The sequence below is a fragment of the Pseudorca crassidens genome, chromosome 10, assembly GCF_039906515.1.
Source record: "Pseudorca crassidens isolate mPseCra1 chromosome 10, mPseCra1.hap1, whole genome shotgun sequence".
NCBI lineage: Eukaryota > Metazoa > Chordata > Mammalia > Artiodactyla > Delphinidae > Pseudorca > Pseudorca crassidens.
The window spans coordinates 19,738,102-19,755,045 of NC_090305.1; the positions used below are offsets into that span (position 1 = coordinate 19,738,102).

The following is a 16,944-nucleotide window of genomic DNA, read 5'->3' on the forward strand; positions in this document are numbered from 1 at the left end:
GAGAAGACTGTTCTTTCTAGGAAGAGCCCCGTTAAGTTGTGAGACTGTGGGACGGATGAATCTGCTTTGCACCAGTCTCAACGGGCTATGCCAGGATTAAGATGATAGAGAAGGTCCAGGGAGGCCTAAAAAGGCACCTGCTGTTACCACTCTCTGTCAGTAGATGGCAGCAACTCACCAGTTCGTCACACCTCTCCATCCACGGAGCCGGTCCATTGAGGACCAGTTTCCACTAACAAGTAGAACATAACAAGCCTCTTAAAAGATTTACTGAAATAAGAGCAGAATTAAAGAAGCCAATTTTCACTAATAATTTTCTGGAGGATTAGTCTTTTGTTTTTAATACTTCTGAAAAAAAGCACAATCGACTGATCTTTATAAATCACAATTGGCTGGATATACCAATTCTAATAAAGTCCTAAACACTCTTTAAAAACCTCTGCAGAAGACATAGAGTATGGACTTGAGGACACGGGGAGGGGGAAGGGTAGGCTGGGACGACGTGAGAGAGTAGCATGGACATATGTACACTACCAAATGTAAAATAGCTAGTGGGAAGCAGCCGCATAGCACAGGGAGATCAGCTCGGTGCTTTGTGACCACCTAGAGGGGTGGGATAGGGAGGGTGGGAGACACAAGAGGGAGGAGATACGGGGATATATGTATATGTATAGCTGACTCACTTTGTTATACAGCAGAAACTAACACACCATTGTTAAGCAATTATACTCCAATTAAGATGTTTAAAAAAAAACAAACCAAAAAAAAACTCTGCAGAATATTCAGGATTTATCTACTGCCTACTTACATACCTATGCAATTACAATGGAAGCCTGGTTAGAAAACAAAACAAAAAAACCTAAAAAACTGATCTGATATCAGTGCTGGATAAAGAAGAGTAAAGGGGAAAATCCTTTGAGGGTTTTTATTTTTATTTTTTCCTTTCAAAATCACCAGAAATTTCATATTGGAAGAACTTATCCAGATGGGAGAAAGCTACTTGGTAGTGATGTTTTTGAGCTTCTCAGCTCATGTTATTAAAGCAAAATTTTTTGGAAATGCTTGAGGCGGTATCACTCTGATACTCTGATTATAACCATAACGTGGCACGTGGCAGTAGACAGGCAAAAACAGGCCTGGGGCTGTGCTATGATTCTTCAAGTCCTACCTGCTAATGTAAGCCACTCGTGGTACTGATTGCAGAAATGAAACTAACAGTGGGTCAATTAGAGTTACCGCCTTATATCTTTTAAACCTGGCCAGGTTTCTTTCAGACTCTGGTCTGAGGCCTGTTGGGATTTTCAGTTGGGGAAAGCTTCTTGTTTTCTCAGCAGTTTGGGGATTACTGCTGCACTGTCTACAAAGCTTTCATTATGGCCACTCCAAAAACCATCATGGGGGTTAGCACCCAGGGATGAGCATGGGCAAGTGGAGGGGCTGAGGGGGCTTTCATCTCCATGGTGCATCTTCCTGCACCTCGTGGATGTTTTACTGTAAACATCTATTACTGATAAAACAGCTCTTCCATGACCTCATTCGGAAGGCCCAGATGCTACAGTCTGCAACCGCCCACCCTGTTCTTCTTTTGCTCAGGGACCATTCTGCCAGAAGAATGTGCCGCCTTTTTTTCTAGTTCTGTGAGGATCTTCCTTTCCAAAGATAAAAAAGATCACACATGTTGGCAGGCAGCGTATACACAGAGAAAAGGCTGATTGGATATTCACGACAATCTTAGCACTGGCGGGGGGGGAGCGATTCTGAAGCTAAGGAAGTGACACTTTCTACTCCAAGGAAAACAGCCAGACAGCTGAATAGATAGGCGCTCCCATTACAGGACTGAATGATTTACTGACCAGGCATAAATAATGCAGATTTACTAGCTCCCTGGTAGATGTCCCCTCTCCCAAGGCCGGACCTGCCCTAAAAGCTGCAGGTGCCAACACAGACTTTTGGATATACACACTGCCTGGAACTTAATATGAAGTAGGTAATACTTGGGAGAAGTAGTTTTTCTGTAACAGACCATGTCTTTCCATCTGCAAATTGGTGGATGGGTCTAGGGCTCCCTCTTTAGCCCAGCGTTGGACCCTCTTCAAACTCTGGCATCAAGGAGTCCCACAACTCTCTTCCCAGGGTCCTCTCATTCTAATGCAAAGGTTACAGCGGGAAGCCTTCCTCTTCCCCGTTTCCCTCCCACAAGATAGGTGGGTGGCACCCTTTGCGCCCCCTCCTGCCACCCCCCCCGCCCCCCAGGCATCGAAGCAATTGGCCACATTATTGATCCAGTAGATCATTTATTCCGTGGAATTAGATTAGACTGGCTCATGCAACCACTGTCTCCAGTAGACTGTGTGGAAGTCAAGGCCAGAGACCATTCACCAGGATGCAGCCCAGAGCCTGGCCAACAGCAGGCTCAATTGTCTTTACCATCATCACTTACCCCGCCCCTCCAAAACCCCACAGAATGATTGCCATTTGTGAGTTGGGGAAGCGTCTGGCAGGAGGAAGCTGGCTTACCAGGTCTGAGGATATTATGAAAGATCCTCAGCTTGTGTCACTATGCATGCTGGGGGTGGTAATTCTTTTTTTTCTTTTTTTTTACCAGAATGAATAACAGATAAGAAAGTAGGTAACTGCAAAGATGCAAGATTTCTTGGCAGCGTGAGAGGCTCCCTTTTATCAAGAGAGAGGAAGATTTCCATGGGGGTGTTACCCCTGAAAGGCTTCATAGAAATAGTTCAAGTTTTCATGTTAGATTAGGAAAGTGGAAGTGAGATAAATCAATAATGAAAAAGGAGGATCACTTGCAGGTTTGAGTGACCCCCCTGGGAGAAACCCTGAACCCAGACAGAAGCCAGGGAAGCCCATCGGGCAGGAAAGACAGAATCACGCTGAGGGTAGAGCTGGAATAGCAGAGGCGGCAGCAAGTTGAGCCCGTCCATCATGACAGCCCATCATAACCCAGAGCCGTTCTTTAGCTGGGCAGCCGGGCTCCCCGGTGGATTGTAGGGCCCCCAGAGCATCCTCGCTGACCCTCAGGCCTGAGGTCCAGGTCTGGTGGGTGGCTGTCCCTTTCCTCCCACCCACTCCTGGGTGCCTGTGTGCTGGGTGGAAGACTACCATCCCATAGAAGAGAACATGTTTTGAGCAATAGTTTATAGTATCTGTTCACCTTTGTTAGAACGTCCCTCCTCATATGGGGCTGGGGGACGGGAATGCACTGGGAGCCACGAGCTCTGGAATTCAGTTTCAAGTTTGACTCCAACGTACCGTGTGACTTCTGGGACAAGTCATTTAACCCCACTCCCCATCGACAAAATGGGGAAATCACCAACTCACCCCAAATTGGTGACTTTGATAATAGTGAGCGTCAGAAATAGGGGAAATACGGTACTGCTTGGATTAACAGAGAGAAGACGGCATGATGGGAATTTCTCTCAGCTGTAAGACCCCAGACTGTGCTAGCCTGCGTGGAGGGTGCCCGAGAGTTAGGGGAAGGAGAGAGGAGTGTTTTCTGCTAAACACTGGCTCAGGGCAGTGGTTTTCCAGAAGCAGGCTGCTGACAGAATCATCCCGAGGATGAAAAATATACCCCAAGGGTGCCACCCACCCATCTTGGGGGAGGGAAACGGGAAGAGGACGGCTTCCCATTGTAACCCTTGCCTTAGAATGAGAGAATGCTGGGAAGAGAGCTGTGGAGCTCCTTGGTGCCAGGGCCCCGCCCTGACTTGCTGAGATGGGGGCAGGGCCTGAGTGGTTTTAGAACCACTGACTCGGTGAGGACCCACAGTGAAGAGAAAGGACCTAAAAAACTGAAAAAGCACAGATGTCCCGCCTCCGTAGTAAAGTAAGTATTGAGACTTCATACTGAATAACAGACTGATTCACTATGGGATCTGCTGGAGAGAAGAACACAGCCGTGTGGGCAGCTGAGGGTCAAGGTCATGTTGATTGCAGGTACACTCAACCAGAGCAGCTCTACGGACATCACACTTGACAGAACACTTTGCCTCCTGAGTTAGGTGACTCATTGGAAAATTAAGCTCTCCTGTCAAGCACTTAAAAAAAAAGCGCCCCTTTTCTACTCCCTTAATGGCAAAAAGCAGACAAGAGGGTGATTAAATCCCCATTAGCAACCCAGGGATCCGGCTGCTAAGAAACCTCAGAAAAGGAAAGGCACACAAACTAGCCCTTCTCCCTGCGGTGAGTGGGTGCGTGGCCCAAACTCAGAAGGAAGACGGACTCGCTGTGATGGCTGCTCATCTGAAGCCCTGTTGGCCACTGAGCTGTAAATCTGACAACACCTGAAGGATGCTCCGTTTCTACAACTAGAGCTTTTTGTTCTGAAGATGCTTGCAGTACAAATCAACAATGCTTTCAGAGTAGGACTTCCTGGAGTCAACACCAGAAAGGCACTGGGAAAAAGAGGAAAATGCACAGTCCTGTGTGGGTTTAACACTAAAAAACATTTAAAAATAAAGAAGTTGGTAGGTCGTTTATAGGAAAGTAGAGCATAAAGGAACAAACTAAATGACACCACCAAGAAGCCAACAGACAAGTCTAGAACGTGGGACATTCTGTACAACAGTGACATGTTGAAAGTGACAACAGTGACAACAGCTTCAACGTGACAAGTCAATGGTAGGAAAAAAACCAAGGAGGTGTCTGTTTTAGATGAAAGGAAACTGAAAAGAGATATCTAATGACCAATGATAATGCATGGACCTCATTTGAATCCTGATTTGAACAACTGTATAACTCACTTTTGAGACCACCAGGTCATTTGCTAATGGAATGGATTCATAACAAAGGCATATTCATTTTATTAGAAGCGATAATACTTGGCATTGTGGTGTCCCTATCATAAGATGTCCCTATTCTTTAAGAGAGGCACATTGCAGTCTACAGGGAGAGACTCCCACATCTGGGTTTTATTTCATCAAAGGAAGAACAAAGACAAGAAAACAGATGAAGCAAAGGTGGCAAAATCTTGCTGATTATTAAATGGAGGTGATGGGTCTATGGGAGTTCCTTATAATATTCTTCCATGTTTGTGTATGTTTGAGATCCTGTCACAGTAAATATGTAAATATGTAGGCACAGTAAATATGTAGGCAAGTCTCAGGACGAGAAGGTTCTGGAGCATCAATAAATTAACATAAGTGGGGAGGGTTGAGAGAGAGTGGCCCAATATCTTTGCAAGGAAAATTAAAACGGTGTGTGATGCCACACTTCAAGGAGCTAGGCGGAGATAGCACCCCACTCTATAAAAAGGAGGAAGAATACCTTTCATCTTGATGGAGAACTCCCCCAGCTGCTTCTCCAGCTCTGCTTCAATGGTGCACATGTTCTAAGAAGAGCACAGGAGACCAGCGTTAGGGCTACATTTCTTTCAAAGCACAGGATGTTCTCACAGCAGTGGACAACCGCTGCTCAAATGAGAGGCATTTACCTGTTTGCAGTGAGTTACACGTATGTAGCAAATCGTCACAAAATATTTAACCTAAGCCTAAGCAAGCCTTCTAGTGTACCGGCAATTTAGAGCATAGAAGACCAAGTTAAGTTATATCATAAACAGTCAGATAAATCCAGAATGTGGGAGATTCTAAAAGAACTGGCCTGGATTCTATAAAAAGGCAGCAGAATTATGGGAAAAAAAATTTTAGATAAAAGAGATTAAAGTGACATAACAACCAAATGCAATGTGTTAACTTTGATTCCATCCTGATTTGAAAGTAAATAAACTAAAACAGTTATAAAAGACATCATTGGGTCAAATAAGGGAAATCTGAAAATGCACAGGATATTAGATAATTCTATAGGAGGACTGGTAATCTTCTTAGATGTGATAATGGTGTGTGGTTATGCAAGGGATACACATGTTACATAGGTTATCATTAAAGGATCTGTGCTAAAATATTTATGGGGTGAAATGGCATGTTATCTACCATTTACTATCAAATGACTGAGTAAAAAAGGGGAAAAAATTGAACATATGCAAGAGAAGAAAAGCAAATATGGCAAAACATTACCAAATGGAAGTCTAAATAAAGGTATATGATGTTCAATATACTAGGCTTGACTTTTCTGAAGGGCTGAAATTTTTCTTAATAAGAATTTGGGGCAAAAAGAGCTCAGGAGGGCTTCCCTGGTGGCGCAGTGGTTGAGAATCTGCCTGCCGAGGCAGGGGACACGGGTTCGTGCCCCGGTCCGGGAAGATCCCACATGCCGCGGAGCTGCTAGGCCCGTGAGCCATGGCCGCTGAGCCTGCGCGTCCGGAGCCTGTGCTCCGCAACGGGAGAGGCCACCGCAGTGAAAGGCCCGCGTACCGTAAAAAAAAAAAAAAAAAAGAGCTCAGGAGCTCAGCTGTACTCAAAGTGAATGAGGCAGAGTTCCTGCTGCCATGCCCTGAGGCCCTCAAAATGATTCTTGGGTTTGACAAGAGTCCTCTCCTCACTCTAATGTTGGGGAACAGTAAAGGCAGAGGAGCCACACCATCTATGCCTGTGGTTAGATATCTAACCACTCGCACCCTACCTCCTCAGTGTCTGAAGACCTAAACAGAGCAATTGCAGTCAGAAATCAAGAGGAAAAGTGCTGTGGCCCTTCTGCAGCATGGCCAGTTTAAGCTTTCGATGCCACCTCTGGTGTTCTAAGCAGAAGTCCCAGTCCCATCTCTCACACACACACACACACACACACACACACACACACACACACACACACACACACACACACACACACACACACACACCCCTGCCCCCTGCCCCCCAGGGCAGCATCTGCAAGCTTCTTCCTCCAGCCCAGCTAGGGGCTCGGATGCATGGCCTGGGCAGCTCAGTGAGCACAGACAGGGGCTACTTCCATTTGGATTTTGTTTGCAAAGGAATTCCGAATTGATTTGCAAGCTAGAGGTGCTGACTCTTAAATGTTGGTACCTCAAGTAGCTTAGCAAAGCTGGGGAAAACTCCTGAGGTTGAGTTCTGTGCAGCTGGAAAGTTTCGAAAACAAAGTCTCAGTTTTGTAAACCAATTTTCTTCCTCAGAGCACTGGGTGTCTCTGGGAAGGAATGCATGACTGTTTCTAGAAATATATCAACGATGTTATCACGCATGTCAGGACTGCGACCAGTGTCTTTGAAAAACTTGGGGGGCAGCTAGTTTAACAGCTGAGGACATCCGTGGTCAGAATTGCTTTCTGTCTCACCCAGGCAGCCATGGACGCACACTGCTGCCCTTGCAAAGGCACCCAGAACCGTCTATTCCTAAATCCTCTTTGTGATAAAATGCGGGTTTTTGTGGTTATGTGAAGATACGAATCTACTTGATGTCAAGTGAGGTAGGAAGCTGCAGAAGTCTTGGACTTCTTTCTCCTCTTGCTGAAATTACACTCTACATCTTTGAATTTGTGAGGAAATATGATGCCATGTCTTGGCGCTTGACCACCAGAGGGTATTTCTGAAACAACCGACAAAAGTTCTGGGACAGGCACCAGCTGCCACTCAGTCCTCCTACGTGTGTACTCTGAACGGCCTCCTTCATTGGCAACTTCTCTTTTGATTTCACAGATGTGTGGAAATGAGGTCTCATGAACTAGGGCTGCTTTGAAGCCAGAGATTCTTAACCTGTGCTCCATCAGCTTGGATGGGGAAAAAAGAAAGTCACATCGCTATTTCCACTAACCTCTAACTGATATCTAATATATCCATACATCATGAACGTAGAAAACACGCTGCAGCCGTATGACTAGTACCTGTGACTTAGACCTGATAAAAGTCACGTCTATGTTCATGTCGCATCAATTGTTGCAGGTACCTTGAGAAATCATTTCTATTTTTCATTACTTTCAAATTGCAATAGTTATTGGAGCCACTGCTAAATCTTGTAGTTTGACGAGTTAATAAAGCAGCAGCCTTGTACTGTATCACACATTTGATTTTAAAAATATCTTGATCACTGTACTGACAATATTGAAATAACTGTATTTCTTTCTTTTTCTTTCTTTTTTTTTTTTTTTGCGGTACGCGGGCCTCTCACCGCCGCGGCCCCTCCCGTCGCGGAGCACAGGCTCTGGACGTGCAGGCCCAGCCGTTCCACGGCACGTGGGATCTTCCCAGATCGGGGCACGAACCCGTGTCCCTTGCATCGGCAGGCGCACTCCCAACCACTGCGCCACCAAGGAAGCCCGAAATAACTGTATTTCAATATAATTTGTTTCCTTTGAATTCCTATGGGTTTCATTTTATGCATTCAAAAAGCATTCTTCCAAATGGAGAGAAAGAAGCCCTGTTTTAGACCATGAAAAAAGAAAAATTTGGTTCAGACAAGACGCAGGGCTGGAGGGTTACACAGGAAGCAATGCTGTGGCAAGTCATCCAAGACATCCCTCCCGTCCCAGGGCTGAGACCGGATGCTCAGCTATGGGAATTGTCCAGCAGACCCTCATCAGGCCGATGACTTCATTCATGAAATTGGATCTTTGAACAAAGACACTTGGGAGAGTGAGAAGTGCTGCTTTAATAATTCAATCATTTCATCAAAGGCACTGGTTTCGGGTGACCCCCGGATGAGTGAAGACCTCCCTGTGTCATATGTTTGGGCCCCAGAGACAGAAAGCAGGAAAGCATGCTTCTGTTCATGGTTCTTTATCTCGCCTCCTTTAAGATAGAAGGGAAATTTCTTACAATAAAATAATCGTAGGCAGGAGGTGGGTGAACCCAATATCCAGGGCAGCCATCTTAACCACAAGGTCTGTTCAATTTGCAGGGATAAAGCTAGACTAGATTGTACACTAGAGAATTTGGAAGTGCATTTCAATGACCAATACCAGGGCATTTGTGACTTACTCATTTGCTGAAATTTTTAACATGCATTCGTAGTCTATTTGTGCAGAGACTATACACATAAAGAAGTATAAGATTTGGTCAGTGAATGGCTTCACAGTGTCTAAAATCTTGTGGATTTACACGTCCATGAACAAACCTATTACCAGGCACTATAGGAGGTGAGCGCCTGACAGGTGACGCTCACAACAGAAAGTCACATGCTCTGGAGTCCACAGAAGGCTCTAAACAAAAATACAACCAACAGGGCTCCCCTGGTGGCACAGTGGTTGAGAGTCCGCCTGCCGATGCAGGGGACACGGGTTCGTGTCCCGGTCCGGGAGGATCCCACATGTCGCGGAGCGGCTGGGCCCGTGAGCCATGGCCGCTGAGCCTGCGCATCCGGAGACTGTGCTCCGCAACGCGAGAGGCCATGACAGTGAGAGGCCCGCGTACCACACACACACAAAAAATACAACCAACAAAACCACCCGAGAGCCATTTTAAACCGCTCCACCGATGGCCTCAAGGAAACGCAAGACAGGCAAATAGTAAAACGTCTCTCTCTAAAGGGCAGAATGAGGTTGAGGGTGCCATTCCCCTGGTTCTTAGCAGGTGTCGACAATTCAGATTGGGCCAGGTGGGGTTCAGCAGCCGAGCAGGTTGGCGCATACCTCTGTGTACTCTTTGTAGCTCCGGTGGATCTCCGACAGGCTCTCCCGCGCAGCTCTGCTGGCAGGGGACGCGGCGAAGGCTTGCTTCATCTTGCTAGCGCCATCTTGGAGACGTCTTTGGATACAATAAGCTTCATAGAGTTCATCTACCTGCCGGAATCAAACAGAAACACAAGGGACATAAATATTTGTCACACTTGAAGGAAGTGACATTGGCCGTTGTTAAGTGCTTCAGGTACTTTATGTTTCTGACCTCAAAAGGAGAATCTTGTAGAAATGTCATCCTTTTAGACAGATCCATCATTTTTGTTTTAGCCACATGATCCATTTTCTATTTCAAACTGGATTTTACTCTGAGCTCTCTTTTCAAATGACACAAAATGAAAATGAACTTAACGTCGGTGGACTGCGCGAGACAAGGTTTAGATAATGAAGACAGGAGTCGTTTATATAAGGAACGAACACTGGAAGAGTGTATGCAGTTTCAAACCAATGTGAAGACGTTGCATTATACTGGGCTATTATCACTTTATTTTAAGAGAGTGTCACAAGGTGATATTCACGCATCCAGATTTAGATTTAAAAAAAAAAAGAACTCAAGGCTATTTATCTAAAATGATTTTTGTAAAGATGTGGCCCAACAAAAGAGAGAAAACAAAGGTAAGTTATTCTTAAAATTAGGGTGAAGCATGACTGTTAAAACTTAACAGACTGAACATAATAACTGTGACATTTTGGGCATGTAATTTATACCACAATTTAAAAAAGTAAACGGGAGGAATGGAAATGAACATTTCTCTGCAATACCTCTATATTTAGGCTTTTAAATAATAATATACCCATTGCAAATGGCTATTGATCATATTCATTATATAAGCCTGACAGTCACTTAATACTTCCAAGGCAGTGATTCTCAATCAATCCAAGGTGATTTTGATATTCAGGGGACATCTGGCAACATCTGGAGACATTTTTCAGTGTCACAGCTGGGATGTGTTACTAGCATCTAGTTGGTAGAGGCCACGGATGCTGCTAAACATCCTGTAACACAGAGGACAGCCCCCTACAACAAAGAATCATCCCCAAATATCGATAGTGCCTAGGCTGAGAAAACATACAGCTATATCTGACGATACTTATCTCTATAGTCTCTCGTCCTATCTTCAATTATCAACACACCAACCACAGTTAACTACAGGAATTATCAGGTAGATTAAGAAGGATATCACCAGACATTATGTTTTCTGGGAGGCAGTTATCTACCTAGGACTGCTTGAATTTTTCATTTCAGTACAAACTTTGTTCCCTCAAAAAGGAGGCTACAGTTGTAGAACCAGAAGAAGGTAGAGGTGAATATGATGGACGTCAGGGTTTAACATTCCCCTTTTGTTCTGAAGGCAAACTTCTGGCTGATCACTAAAAAGCATTACTATTACCTGTTAATAGTACAATTTTCCATAGTTGCTTTCTCTATACAGATGTCAATGATACTTAGCTTAGCATATGAATGTTAGTTAAGAGACTGAAAATGATTCTCTTGGTTAAAAGGATTCTTTGTTGCTCTTCAACAATTCACTCCACTTCACTGAGAGGAATCGTCAAAACTCTGGAAGGAACAGTCTTTCCTCTTTGGGGTTGGTGGGTTTGTCTCTGAATAAGAGGGAGGTATATAAGACCCAAGGGGTTGTGGCACATCTGCTGATAAGATCCTTTGGTTGGGTGACTAGCATAGAGGGTGGTTTCCATACATTAAGACTAAGCTAAGACTCACTTGGTGAGCTTGTTAAAATGAGGATGCCCAGGCTCCACTTTGAGATGCTGATTCAGTAGGTTAGGGATGCGTGAGGAGTCTGAAATTTTAAGTAAACAGTGCAGATTGTTCTGATGCGGCAGGTCCCCTAGACACTTAGAAACACAAGAGCTGATACCTCTTCCGATGCAGGCCAGGCTGTTTCACCCATATGGCCTCCCGGGGGACTGTCCCTTCAGCCCTTCCCCCACTGTAGTCCAAAGACTGTAATCCTCTCAACAAGGAAACTGCTAACTGGACCACTGGTATAGCCCTAACAACTTAGTTTACTACTTTGCATTTGAAGAAAAGTTTACCCTTGTTTTCATTTAAATATCAATCTACCCTAGCCAAATGGAGTTAACCTTTAGAATAAAGGAACTATGTACTCACATAAGCAGAAACTGGCCCATCTGTAGGCAAGAATTTGTCTTACCTATAAGTCAGCTGTAGCTCTCATCAAAATAAACTGATTAATCAATTAAATATCATTTGTTAGGATTTGTTAGGGATCCATCCACAAGATGCTGCAGATAGAGGACTACCAACCTTTAATAACCACTAGGATTGTTATATCTTACAATGATGGATACAAGATGGATAAATACTCTTACCTAATACTAATTGTTTTCTTGGTATTTTTCCAAGTAAACAGAGTAATTTCAAAGCTTGCCCGCCACATAAATATCTTCTAATGGATGTCATTGTTTGTTTATTTATTTAGGCTGCACCGGATCTTAGTTGTGGCATGCAGACTCTTAGGTGTGGTAGGAGAACTCTTAGTTGCAGCCTGCATGCAGGATCTAGTTTCCCGACCAGGGATCAAACCAGGACCCCCTGCACTGGGAGTGAGGAGTCTTACCCACTGGACCAACCAGGGAAGTCCCTGTTTTATTTACTGAGTTGAACAGAAATAGGAGCAATTTCAGATTTGCCAAGGTAATAAATATCTTTCAAAGTGGGAATGGGAATGTACAACGGCAGTAGCATATACATGTTTAGATCATCATAGAATTTTCAACTGGAAAGGATTCTTAGGATCCTCTAGATTGACTGTGTGCACCTCCAGCCTCACTGCATGGAGTGGAAAGCCAAGGTCCACACAGATGTTATAGCGCAGTGAGTACGTGGCAGAGATGGGACTAAAACCTGGGGCTTCTGACCACTAGTAGAGAGAACTGCTAAAACCTCCAGTCTCTCCACTTGGAACACAGGATGATGGGTGCAGATAAGCACAGGAATTGCCAATGGTGTGATCCAGCTGCCCTCAAAGGGACATTGTTTCTAGGTTGTACTGATACCGCCTGATAGTGTCCAGAGCAGGGTGGGGGGGGATAGTCCCACTCCACGTTAGGCTGGTGGGACCATCAGTCAACTATTTGTAGGGTTCAGGGCTGGATGTCAGGGACCCTGACAAACTGGTGTACGTAGAGGGGGGCAATGAGGATGAAAAGGAATCTGGAAACCAAGCCATGTGAAGAGTGGAAGGAACTAAGAGCTTGAGAACGACTGAGGGAGCTACATGACAGCTGTTGTTAAATACTTTAAAGGCCTTCATGAAGAAGGTTATGGGGGTACCACGTTGTATGTGGGACCTGAATGTAGAGTTAGGCAAGTGTGAAGATTTTTGTAGGTCAGTTTGGTTTAATCTTATCTCTAACCAGACTACACCCAGACTGCATCCTCTACCAGGCACCCTGCACACTGCACAGGAAACACTTAATAAATATCTGTTGAACTGAAGCAGAGTAAACAATGTGCTAGGTAATCAGGCTCTCCATTCTTATTTTTTTTCTACAACTTTACTGCCTGTTGGAGGATTTAATTGCTAATCAGCTTAGGAGTCAATTGGATAAGAAATTCTCCATGGACTAGAGGCTATGCTCAGGCCAAAGGTGTATTGATCAGTGACTGAGAACTGAAAAACGGGCAAAGACAAGAGGAACGTCAGTTACCTTACTGATGTGAAACTCCAGGCGTCTCACGTATCTTTCAATTGTTTTAATTTGCTGGAATAAAAGAAGAAATTTGAAAAAGTACAGCCATTTACAGTTCCACTGATTAGACTTGTGTGGCTATCTTTATTATCTCATACTCAAAAGTACCAGAAGATGTTAACTATTTCCACTTTCCTCCTATCTCTGTTGCTACTTTAAAGATTCTCTAGTATCAACTTAGAAAGTATTTTTTAAAAAAATATTGAAGAAATACTCTGAAAGACGAACTTGAGTTAGCTATTGGAATCCTTATGTTTAACATTAAGAGGGGCCAACCAAATGGAATTCACTGGATTTCTGGCAGGACAGTATCATATTGGCGTATACTTAAGTTTCTTCATAATAACATTTTATCAGCTCAAATATGAACTCGCCCCCCCCCCCCCATTTTAATGTCTCTGAAATGGGGTGCATTTTACAACTGCAACTGTCTGTGCACACCCCAAGATAATCATAGTTTGTTATGTGTCATCTCTTCCATTTGAGTTATAAATATTATCACATGCGTTAAATTTAATTACCCTTTAAAATATCTGCAAACAGATTATACTATGATTCAGTATTTTTTTAACATCTTTATTGGAGTATAATTGCTTTACAATGGTGTTAGTTTCTGCTGTATAACAAAGTGAATCAGCTATACATATACATATGTTCCCATATCTCCTTCCTCTTGGTGTCTCCCTCCCATCCTCCCTATCCCACCCCTCTAGGTGGTCACAAAGCACCCAGCTGATCTCCCTGTGCTACGCGGCTGCTGCCCACTAGCTATCTATTTCACATTTGGTAGTGTATATATGTCCATGCCACTCTCTCACGTTGTCCCAGCTTACCCTTCCCACTCCCCATGTCCTCAAGTCCATTCTCTACATCTGCATCTTTATTCCTGTCCTACCCCGAGGTTCTTCAGAACCTTTTTTTTTTTTTAGATTCCATATATATGTGTTAGTATACGGTATTTGTTTTTCTCTTTCTGACTTACTTCACTCTGTATGACAGACTCTAGGTCCATCCATCTCACTACAGATAACTCAATTTCATTTCTTTTTATGGCTGAGTAATATTCCATTGTATATATGTGCCAAATCTTTATCCATTCATCTGTTGATGGACACTTCAGTTGCTTCCATGTCCTGGCTATTGTAAACAGAGCTACAATGAACATTGTGGTACATGACTCTTTTTGAATTGTGGTTTTCTCAGGGTATATGCCCAGTAGTGGGATTGCTGGGTCATATGGTAGTTCTATTTTTACTTTCTTAAGGAACCTCCATACTGTTCTCCATAGTGTCTGTATCAGTTTACATTCTCACCTACAGTGCAAGAAGGTTCCCTTTTCTCCATACCCTCTCCAGCATTTATTGTTTGTAGATTTTTTGATGATGGCCATTCTGACTGGTGTGAGGTGATACCTCATTGTACTTTTGATTTGCATTTCTCTAATGATCAGTGATGTTGAGCATCCTTTCATGTGTTTGTTGGCAATCTATATATCTTCTTTGGAGAAATGTCTATCTAGGTCTTTGGCCCATTTTTGGATTGGGTTGTTTGTTTTTTTGATATTGAGCTGCATGAGCTGCTTATAAATTTTGGAGATTAATCCTTTGTCAGTTGCTTCATTTGCAAATATTTCCCCCGATTCTGAGGGTTGTCTTTTTGTCTTGTTTATGGTTTCCTTTGCTGTGCAAAAGCTTTGAAGTTTCATTAGGTCCCATTTGTTTATTTTTGTTTTTATTTCCATTTCTCTAGGAGGTGGGTCAAAAAGGATCTTGCTGTGATTTATGTCATAGAGTGTTCTGCCTATGTTTTCCTCTAAGAGTTTTATGGTCTCTGGCCTTATATTTAGGTCTTTAATCCATTTTGAGTTTATTTTTGTGTATGGTGTCAGGGATTGTTCTAATTTCATTCTTTTACATGTAGCTGTCCAGTTTTCCCAGCACCACTTATTGAAGGGGCTGTCTTTTCTCCATTGTATATTCTTGCCTCCTTGATCAAAGATAAGGTGACCATATGTGCATGGGTTTATCTCTGGGCTTTCTATCCTGTTCCATTGATCTATATTTCTGTTTTTGTGCCAGTACCATACTGTCTTGATTACTGTAGCTTTGTGGTATAGCCTGAAGTCCAGAAACCTGATTCCTCCAGCTCCATTTTTCTTTCTCAGGATTGCTTTGGCTATTCGGGGTCTTCTGTGTTTCCATACAAATTGTGAAAATTTTTGTTCTAGTTCTGTGAAAAATGCCATTGGTAGTTTGATAGGGATTGCATTGAATATGATTCAGTATTAAAGGTCTCGTATGTACAGAAATGTGTGGAAAGAAACAGCATCATATATAACTTAAAAGATATATCTACATTTAAAATAGGCCTAAGAGAGTTTTGTCACTAAGTATAAAATACATATGTTAAGTGAAAAGAAAGAACTGTGTCACAGTGTAGCTGTAATCACTCTTTTTCTTAGTGGCAAATAAGATAATGATGTGTTTTCCAATCAAAGAGGTCTTCCATTTGATGAAATATGATAGTTCCCATTTAGAGAGAACACAGGTAAGGACCTTCAAACCCTTGGGAAATTCTTAAACTTAACCAGAACACTGAGAAACCCTGCAACCAGGTGACTTTTTTTTTACAAAAGTGACCTTAAACACATTATTGGGTCTGTAGATCATAGTACTTATGATCTTTCATCATCCTCATTAGATAAAAGCATGAACTTTTCTAGGATTAGAAAAATCATCATTTCTCTAGGATCTTACTGTACCTAAGCAAGGATCACTGACTTCTCCTCAAGGATGAAGGATTTTATTTCCCAGTAACTCCCCAACACAGAACAATAACTTACCTTGTCTAGGTCATACAGCACACCCTAAAATTAAAAAAAAGGAGTATCTGGATTAAAACACATCTTCCTCAAAACCGTTACTGATAAGAATCAAAGGATTGTGTCTGCATTTCTGCATTGTCAGTGAAATAATGGTTAGCCCCATAATGTCTGTTGGACTTTTTGATATTCGCTTTAAAAGAGTAAATCTGGGTTATTTTAAATAATAGTAAGAATACTTTTAAGAGCTAATATTTATTTATACTCTGTGTCTCCAGAATTCTACCCAGTCCTCTCTGCCTTCTGGGAGCCTTAAGACGTTCACTTGCTTTGGGCTCTCCTCGCTTACATAGTGAGGGACACATAAATTCACGTCCACTTAAATGTTTTTTTAAATGTTTTTAACATAAAAAGTAGCAGTGATTATATGTGTTAAAAAAAAGACTTGGGCTTCCCTGGTGGCGCAGTGGTTGAGAGTCTGCCTGCCGATGCAGCAGACACGGGTTCGTGCCCCGGTCCGGGAAGATCCCACATGCCTCAGAGCGGCTGGGCCCGTGAGCCATGGCTGCTGAGCCTGCGCGTCCAGAGCCTGTGCTCCACAACAGGAGAGGCCACAGCAGTGAGAGGCCCACGTACCGCAAAAAAAAGAAAAAAAAAGACTTGCCTTCCTGTTTAAACACATAAAAATTGGCATTTAAGAAGAGCCCTTGAGAGTGGTGAAAGCTTTTCACAAATTGTTTTTAAAGCAAGTTTATTCCTGTGTGCTCACAATATCACAGTATAATCAGTACACTAAGCCCACATCCCCCATCAGGAGGGTTTTTATGGAACATGAGGTCCTG

At 43.2% G+C, this 16,944-nt stretch overlaps 1 protein-coding gene across 4 annotated transcripts in view; it reads right to left on the bottom strand.

Annotated features, from left to right (window-relative positions):
- RIPOR2 (RHO family interacting cell polarization regulator 2) overlaps positions 1–16,944 on the bottom strand; it is a 111,889-nt gene that overhangs the window by 34,196 nt on the left and 60,749 nt on the right. For all 4 annotated transcript variants that reach the window (XM_067752142.1, XM_067752139.1, XM_067752140.1 and 1 more), the window contains exons 5-8: positions 16,124–16,147; positions 13,240–13,293; positions 9,496–9,645; positions 5,287–5,350 (exon numbers count right to left, since the gene is read on the bottom strand). In XM_067752142.1, the coding sequence (XP_067608243.1) occupies positions 5,287–5,350; positions 9,496–9,645; positions 13,240–13,293; positions 16,124–16,147 (292 nt within the window). The remainder of the gene's footprint in view (positions 1–5,286; positions 5,351–9,495; positions 9,646–13,239; positions 13,294–16,123; positions 16,148–16,944) is intronic.